The 9495-nt window shown below is 32.2% G+C and overlaps 1 protein-coding gene across 1 annotated transcript in view; it reads right to left on the bottom strand.

The window, feature by feature from the left end:
- Nucleotides 1-5306: 5306 nt before the first annotated feature.
- The window catches only part of MDGA2 (MAM domain containing glycosylphosphatidylinositol anchor 2), a 1000910-nt gene continuing 996721 nt past the window's right edge, over nucleotides 5307-9495 (bottom strand). The window contains exons 16-17 of the mRNA XM_054725417.1: nucleotides 7717-7822; nucleotides 5307-5424 (exon numbers count right to left, since the gene is read on the bottom strand). Coding sequence (XP_054581392.1) covers nucleotides 5336-5424; nucleotides 7717-7822 — 195 coding nt within the window. The 3' untranslated portion in view covers nucleotides 5307-5335. The remainder of the gene's footprint in view (nucleotides 5425-7716; nucleotides 7823-9495) is intronic.

Genomic DNA, 9495 nt, shown 5'->3' with positions numbered 1-9495 from the left:
TTATTGACAGCAGAAATTTCCCCCAAACACTAATAGAGTATTTAACATAATTTTATTTATTGAAAGAAAATCCAAGGGGAAAAAAAACATACAACTATCTGAAACTATTTAGTCGAAGGAAAATATCAAAGGAAAAGTAAGTTAAATCTAAACTTTGAGATCTGAAATGTATCTAATATTCAATATAAATTTAATACAATGTATACTTGATTAAATTTATACACTTAAATATACTGATGAGACTCAAGAAATAAAAATATCCTGGAAATCCAGGACAACAATTAAGAGCTATAGGAAAACAAACTGAAACTAATGAGCTAACCCCTAGTTCATAGAATTTGCCATAATTTCATCGAAAACTAAGAATACATTGTAGCTCAACTCATGGAAATTAGTACAATTGAAATTAAATTCAATGAGTTATAAATATTCCCTTGAGAAAACTATTTCATTTTCTACACAGAGTTTAACCTCTGCCCTATACAAAATTTTGAATTCCAATTCTTTGTTTTTAATATACTCAATGTGGGTTCAGGGTAGTGTAATCACCACTCATAATTTATTCAGTTTTATATTAATAATTTCAATTAAGTAGTCCATTTACAAATATATGGATTATTTATTTCTTCTTAACTTTCACTTCTATTTCTAAGCAGACATAAATATATAATGGATTGATTCTGAATTGACATATTTCACATTAAAATTTCAAGTCTTTAAGTCTTACATTTTCTATGTAATAACATACATATTTATTTATAAATATTATGTATACTCAGGAAAGAACTTTTTATATCAGATTTGAAAAAAGGTCTGATCAGTCTGTGGTAGCTTTTCTCCTAAGTTGAAGTAGAAAATGCCAGAGACATTGCTTTTTAAAAATAAGCACTAAGAAAACTAATGAAACTAGTTAGCTACAAAGGGAACATTGTAGGAAGGAAAATAGCTTGGGATTGAACCCTATGACTTTATTGTTTTCACAGAAAATGTAATAACTCCTCATTGACATCAACTACCCAGTTGCAAGAAGAGTATACCTTCTGCTTTGTTGAGACACAGATGAAGCAATTAGTAAGTAGTCATCAACCAAGAAAAAAATGAATTGAGAGTAAATTTTTTCCAGTTTACATGTCTCTTGAAAGGCCCTGATAGTCGAAAGGCACATTAACAAAACAAAACAAAACAAAACAAAAAAACACAAAAGAGTTTTTTGATAAAGAACATGAATTCAAAAGAATCCTTTGAAATAACTTACTAAAATCAGATTAGCCTGTCACCATCTTTCAAATCACTAAAAAAAAAAAAAAAAAATAGAGCAAGAAAAATACCACAGCCCATTTCATACAATTTCAAGTACCGAACTAAATTAATTGTTCTCAAATTACACATTTTGACAAATAAGTTTATTATAATCTTTAAAATAAAAATGCATGTTTGGTGAAAAGTTAGTACAGTTGTCACTCATATTTTGTCATATTTTAAAATATGAAAGTAATGAATGAGATTATTTGTACTATCTATAACATGATATAAGTGACTAGCAGTTTTGTGATTCTGATTATCATGGTTATCATACTTTATTGCCATGCAAAGTCAATTCTGTGATGTATGTGAAATACTATTAGTTTAGCCTATTTCATGGTATTGTGCTATACCATGGATCTTTCAAGTCTCAAAGAAAATTTAAGCACATGAAACTGAAAAAAAAACATTTTAAACCAGGGATACACAGCATATTATAATTCGTGATGGAGCTAAAAAATATGTAGCAGAAAACATAAAAAATAGGAATATAAGAGAAGACTCATTGTAAAGCACAAAATAAAAGTTATGTTATTTTTAAATAATGCACAATGAGTATTTAATATAAATTCTACAAAAATGGGGCCACTATTACTAATGAAAAGTAATAATATTGGGCATGATTTGGGACTTCTGAAAACTTTAGTGAATTTTGATATCTAAATGTCATCAGTTTTTGGATGCAGTATAATTTTATATATCACTACATAGAAATGCCACCAATAGTAATTCAAATAGGCCAATTGCAGAGACGTTAAAATGTGGAGAAGCAAGTGTCTTTGAAATGATGAAACAAAGTAATGTTCCTAATTAATCAAGGATCAATTACTGGCAGTAGGAGATTATGTAGGATAATCTTTCTCCTGGAAATTAAAATCTCCACTGCCTGATGCCTTCCTGTAAAAGAACAGAGATTGACATCCATCACGCTTAAAATATGTTATAAAAAAGAAAAGGGGGGATATGTTAGTAAGTTCAACTTATAATAAACACAAAAATATTAGGAAAAGGAAGGCAGTTGGTAAATAGGTAAATTGTCATTATTATCACTAATATTAAAGAAGAGAGACTACTTAACACAATTTACATTTATTTCACTTATCCCGATTAAAAAATTTCTGCATTTTATCCATTGTCTTTCAATTAAAGCAATGAAACATTTGATCTGGAGTGAAAAACATTGATTCTAATTCTGTTTATTGGTTTACATAAATGATCCAGAACCCACTTGAGATATATACTTTGTTACCATATCAATAAATATGATTGCTTTGCAATTCTGATTGCCCTTTGTTCTTGGCACTCATCAGCAATTTCTTAAAAATTTAATCAGAATTAATTTTGAAGTACCAGCCAGTTCTCATGAACTTCTGAAGCCTTGTGTATTTTTACAGTGTGAAGGTAATAAAGTCTTAATACCTTATTAATGTTTAATAGTAGGATTGAAACTTTCAGTTACAGCTATTTCTTTGTGTAGGTTTACTTAGGAGAAAAAGAGACTTTTTTTCCTGAAAATGACATATGTATATCCAAATATTTTGCATGTATGGTTTTTTTTTAGTTTTTTTTTGTAAAATCCTCACTCAAATAAAAGTTTAAGGAAAGAAGGCAGCAATGAGTTAAGCCTCTGTTTAGATCTAAAACCTTTTTATTGATGTTCCCAGCAATGAGTGAGCAGAAAATCAATAAAAAAGGTGGTCTACTAATACGAGATAATGGAGAAAAGAAGATAGTTGCCACACAAAATGGAAGGCAAAATGAAGGAAAATTTAGTATACATTAAGCTAAGTGCCTCAAATATTATTTATCTCTTTGGCGTGACTGTAATCTTGAAAAAACAACAACACAACAATATGCCTGATTTGTTCCAATAAGTCATGAAATTCATTTTTTGTTTATCCATTTTAATTTAAAGGATTTGGCTTAGCTCAATTCTATCACTACTTAGATTTTCAAACTAGTCCCCTCTTTAACTATGAAAATACACATTAAATTCCAAGTTCATATTTGTTTCATGTTTTACTTTCAAAGATTTGACTTTTTTTTACATGTATGACAAAAGTGGGAGAGTGCATCAGGAGTTCCTATTAAAATTTCTTCCTGTAAATATTAAGGTACATGAAGCACTGAAGGTTTATCCCATGGTGACATAACAGATAAACTGTATAGCTATTCTCATTTTGGTGATAAGTGAACATTGCTCAACAAACACACATACTGCTTTTCATACCTTACCTGGAAAGAGGCTTTATTGAACATAGCTGTAAAGTTATCTTTTAAGGTGAATTACTGAATTTGCACAAACATTTCTATAGACTTAAAAAAAAAAATCAAGCTGTGTCATGTCCCCACTACATTTTGTTGTGCTTTTTATATTAATATTTGCAAATGTTATAATTTAATGCTTATATCCCAATTACTTGCATAACCAGTTTTTTAAATCCTGGGGTGTTGATAGAACATAATAATAATAATAATAATAATAATAATAATAATAATATTCTTCTTTAGACAAAAGTCTTAAATGAAGTTAAAAGCTGAGATAATTTAAGGAAAGAGATCTTCAAATTTTCATAACCAACAGGTTTAAGTGAAATTTACAATGCATTGGAAAACTGGCTGGTTAAAGGTATGATTTATCCTCAGGTAGCTCAAAATCATTTTTACAGGTTTTTGTTTTTTTTTTTCTGTAAAAGTGTTTTTTAATCTTTGTAAAATAATAAAATAATATTTCACAATTTGCACAGAGTCTGACTTAAGGGCAGAGGCATGTTACCCTCAGTGTTTAGAATAAAGCCAGATTTCTCAGGCCCAGTCCCGCTGTAGAGTTTGTATGCACTGAAATCACAAACATTTCCTTGTTCCCTCTCAAGCTAGGGCCAATTTCACTTCAAATGGAGGTTAGAGTAAAAAATCACTCTTGCGCTGAGTATTATCTTAACCTTTTGCTCTGGTTGACCCATTTAATAACCTGGAAGAAAAAAAGTTGCTCCCTTGTCTGGTCTCAGTGGACGTTGCTTTCTAATGGACAAGAAGCTGAAAGGCCATGCTGTCTGGTCAAACAAGATCTCCTCTGCTTGGGCTTCGGTCCTTTCCTCTTCAGAAGCGGCTTTGTTGTCTTGCCTGTAATTTGCACGTTTAGGCTCTGCAGTTTGTTTATAAAACAGTTTTACACAAACCACTCTTAGCAGTGCAAGCTTCTGAGCTGGAAATTATTCAGGCTTGTTTCATTGAAGGCACTTAGTTTCCATGGCAATTTATAAAAGATGGTGGTTTGGTTTCTTCACTGGAACAGATGACAGCTTGGGTGTTCAAGTGGCCGCGAGCAAACTCCGATAAGCCTGTGTGTTGTGTGAGCCCAGGCTGACTGTCCTGGATAGCGGTGCATGCAAAAAGAGACAGCACACAGTTATCTAGCTTAGCCATGGGAGGAAAACAAATACAAATTATAAAGGTGGGATGGGGGTAGGTGGGGAGGACGAATGTTTTAAATAATTCTGAGTTCAGGTTCTTTTCAAGGAAGGGTAACAACCAAAGGTAAAAGGGCCTACATTTATTGAATTCTCTACGTAAAAGCTTTTCCAAAGGAAAATAAATGCCAGCTCTTCACGTACCCTGTTTACAGTGAGGTTTTTGTTGGCAGGCCATTATGTTTCCATGGTAACAAGCAAACTATTCATTTGAAACAAAACCAGCCAAGACTTTGTGCTTTGACAAGAATTTCTATAGCTCTTTTTTTCCCCCCAGAGTTCAACCAGATGACCAGATGACACTGTAATCGTTTTAGCCACAAAAGCACCTGAAGGTCTCTTCTCTACGCATGTCAACACTATCTTGTACACGCAGTTTGGAATAACTTATACTTCCATGACATCTTTTTATCCCCAGTGCTTAAAAAATTTGTTTTTATTATTCTGTTTTTGAGTCAGTAGTCAGTGGAGGAATCTTTGGTAGTTTGTTTTCCAATGTCCGTTTACAAAGACTCTTCATGCCAGTGCCTGGTGAATCCTTTATAGCCTCTGCCAGGGGAAGGTCACCTTCGAGGACTCAGGATCGAGATGAGGACAATAACTGGAAAAAGCCATACATGTACTAAAATCCCAACAGCACCATCAACGGAATCTGAAGACAAGGAAAACAAGTGCCAAGAAACAACCAAACAAAAAATAAGTATTCCATGCAACAACCAACTCCACTTTGGTGAACTAATGAAACATTTTTTTGTATATGAAAACAATTTTGGAAAACTTTTTTTTTTCTTTTTGGTTTTATTTATCAGCTTCATTTACAAGACAAGTGAAAAGGCTATCATTTTAATATATATATGGTTAGGCACTGGATAAACATATTTGTAGATTTAAATTGGTATAAAATGGTATAAAAACTGATTGTGTAGGTTTGTGGCTACACTCAACCTGAGTTCTGCTAGCCACGTGAAAGCATGCACACATAGAAAATTCTCAGAAAAACTAAATGGTCAGCTTACCTCCCCCCCTCCCGCCTCCTCCCCGCCGCTTGACAAGCTTTCAGAAATGTTTAAGCTTAAAGACTGAGAGAAAAACTACACTTGATGAAAACTAGGAAGGAATTGTTCTGGGTATTGAAATTAGCTACTGCAAATTTACTTATTTCAGAAGTAAATTATGTTCTCTTGCTTTCATCATTTGGAAAGTTTAATTCACCTTATTGAATTTAATTTATAATATTTTTCAGTGATTAAGTTATCAAATGTAAATTTTCTTTGTAATATAGCAACTATCTTTGGTTAATATGTTACTGTCACTGATTCATGTTGTGAAATCCAGAGGAAATCCCAGTCTCTCGAGGAGAAAGCATGCTTTTCTGTGCATTTGACAAACCTACTTCATTTGAGCTATTAGTTTTCTAAAGGAAAATTAGCCAGACACAGGGTGAAATTTATAAATGTGTTACTTGAAATGCTAAGTGTAATGACAAAAAGGTAAATCTATGAGCAAAATGGCTCATTGTTATATACAATTTTAGTTTCTGTCTTTTTACAGTGTTTAAAAATGTAATCATTTGAGTTCATATGAGAGAGCAATCACTGGGTAGCTGTACAAATATGACTTTCAACAACTGGACCGGTATAATTTCTTATTAATTATGTTCAATTAACAAAGACTCTGATTTGCTCTAGACAATACAAAATTGACTTTCATGTTCTTTTTGTATGTGAATAATTGATGAATTTATTTTTATATATTTAGTTTCACTGATATCTCTTTATGTGATCACAAAAGTAAAGATTCCAGATGGTCCTATGAAAATCTTTCAATTGAAAAAATTTGTAATAGGAATAATTTGAGGTTTCTCAACTTTAAATGAACAACATGAAGATGAAGATTTTAAGAAGCAGCTCAATACACAATTCTGATGTTTTTTGCATTATTTATACCTCTTTTATATAAAAATTGATTTGTAGTGAAAAATCACATTTGAAGACATCATTAAACCATAATATTCAAACCGGAGTAAACCTGAAACCAAATTACCAAACAATTGATTGTGGTAGAAGGAGATTAATTATACCAGAAAAAAAAAGAAAAAGAAAAAGAAAAGAATAGGGCTAGCCCTAGCCAGTTTGGCTCAGTGGATAGAGCATCAGCCTTTGGACTGAGGGGTTCCGGGTTCGGTTCTGGTTGGGGGCATATGCCCATGTTGTGGGCTTGGTCCCCAGTGGGAGGTGTACAGGAGGCAGCCGATCACTGATTCCCTCTCATCATTGATGTTTCTATCTCTCTCTCCCTCTCCCTTCCTCTCTGAAATCCATAAAAATATATTTAAAAAATAGGGCTAATCCATTACTTAATATAGGGTGTCCTCCAAAAATGTATATACATTCTTTGAATAATTATAAAGGAAGTGCTTATTAAAATACATTTCATTTTCAAAATTGAGCTATCAGGTGTTAAAGTGTGTATACATTTTTGGGAAAACCCTGTTAAGACTGTTTAAAATATTAAACTTGTTAAAATGTTTAACAAACATGAAACCTAAGAAATATTTTCATAAACTGGGGAATAAAAATCAGTATGTCTGTATAAATATATATATAAATATATGTCTGTATGAATATATAAATATATAGATTAACTAAATATTTTGAGAAAAGTTGAAAACCTCTGAAATTAATAATATCAACAAAATATTTTAAAATCCCAATTAAAAATCATAAACCTACATCAAAACTATATTCTTTCTTAGGCTAAACAAGCATACAGCCAAATTTAATACTTTGCTTTTAAGTTATCCTCAAAATTTTAGCTTCTTAAATATAAGAAATTCTAAATAACAAACTAAAAATAAATGTTTAGGTTAGAATATACTAATTTGTAATATTAATATTACATTACTTTAACATCTCATCAAACCAATTAAAAAAGAGATACTTACTCTTAGTCGTTAGGTCTTGTTTTGCACATTCTCCTTCTGCAATTGATACATCATCAATGGCAATGTCACCTTCTATGCCAGGACCTCGAATACCTTCAAAAATGAGCTGCAAATATGAATGAAACAAACCTAAATGTAGAGCTTCAATTTAATTTCTATTGAGAAATTTATGAGCAAAACTTAAAATTGTCAACATTCCAAACATCTTTTACACTCAATAGTCTTCAAAATTCTTACTTACCCAAACCAAAATATCTTAATAAAAAAAACCATAATGGGATATGTCTTGCATAATATAAGTTTTTTGTTTTGTTTTTTACAGCAAAATCTTTGCATTGGTTTTAAAACAATGCTACAGTTAGTTGAATGATATAATAAAACACCTACTACAAACCCTATTACTTTTCATTTTCTGGGGTAAGGAAAAATTTTTGTTTGAGCAGTATTTCTCTGAAAAAGATGCCCTCCAAATTTCTCTATGTAACACATAACACCAGTTTTTTTTTTCCTTTAGAAATGTTTCAATTGAATGAATCTGTTCTAGTTTCTCTACAACAGTATTATATTTTTTGAAGCCCAGAACAAGGGTTTATTATATCTAGTAGCCGGCCTTTGGATTTCCAGAATCTAGAACAGTTGTTTGCACTGAGGCTTAATACAGGTGTTGAAAGAATAGAGGAGTAAAATAACCTTCCTTTATTGCTAAATTCTGGGTACAATGTCAATATAAGGACAATCAGAAAATTATTATAGCAATTATTTTATTTATAGAAACATAACTCAAAATTTTCTCTACAACCTATTAATTATTTTTTTTGTTTCCAGTTAAACCTTTTAATCTGTTTGATACTAAAAGGCAACCTATGCATTTTGTGACTATTGTTCTAGAAAAAAATTTTACATGTCAAAATAAAATATCTGTTCTGGTCTTTCCAGAGAATAATTAGCTTAATAAAGAGCATTTTTTTATTTTTTATTTTTTAAATATATTTTATTGATTTTTACAGAAAGAAAGGGAGAGGGATAGAGAGTTAGAAACATCGATAAGAGAGAAACATCAATCAGCTGCCTCCTGCACATCCCCTACTGGGCTATGTGCCTGCAACCAAGGTACATGCCCTTGACCGGAATCGAACCTGGGACCTTTCAGTCCACAAGCCGACACTCTATCCACTGAGCCAAACCAGTTAGAGCAGTGGTCAGCAAACTGTGGCTCGTGAGCCACATGTGGCTTGCGAGCCGTGGTTTGCCATTCTGTTGACTAATGAGTTTGCCAACCACTGCATAAGGCATTACCCTTACCCAGAAGTTTTGACTTCAGGTTAAAGACATTAGTACATTATTAAAATGTTTTTTAAGTGTTTTTCCCTAGGTCAGTGGTCAGCAAACACATTAGTCAACAGAGCAGCAACCGTGGCTCGTGAACTGCATGTGGCTTGCGAACCGCAGTTTGCCGACCACTGGGTTAGGGCATAAAGAGCAATTTTTAACATCAAGCTTCTGTGTGCATTTTAATACAATTTCTAGCCTTTTTTCATTGCAATAATTTAGGGTGAAAGTCTATATGAATACCAAAATTTTTGTTTTACTCTTTTATCTTTGGGGGTATCTTAGTATGGCTTCTTAAAGGCAAATTTGTAGTGGTTTTCAGAGGATTTAGACATTATTTGAGAAGCAACCTTTGACCCACTGGCCTCTGATATGCCATTATAATTTCATCAGAGGCCCAGTGCATGAATTTTGTGCACTGGGGGGTGTCCCTCAGCCCAGCCTGCACCC

Source organism: Eptesicus fuscus, chromosome 2 (assembly GCF_027574615.1).
Source record: "Eptesicus fuscus isolate TK198812 chromosome 2, DD_ASM_mEF_20220401, whole genome shotgun sequence".
Lineage (NCBI taxonomy): Eukaryota > Metazoa > Chordata > Mammalia > Chiroptera > Vespertilionidae > Eptesicus > Eptesicus fuscus.
This window is presented reverse-complemented; position numbering and strand designations above follow the sequence as displayed.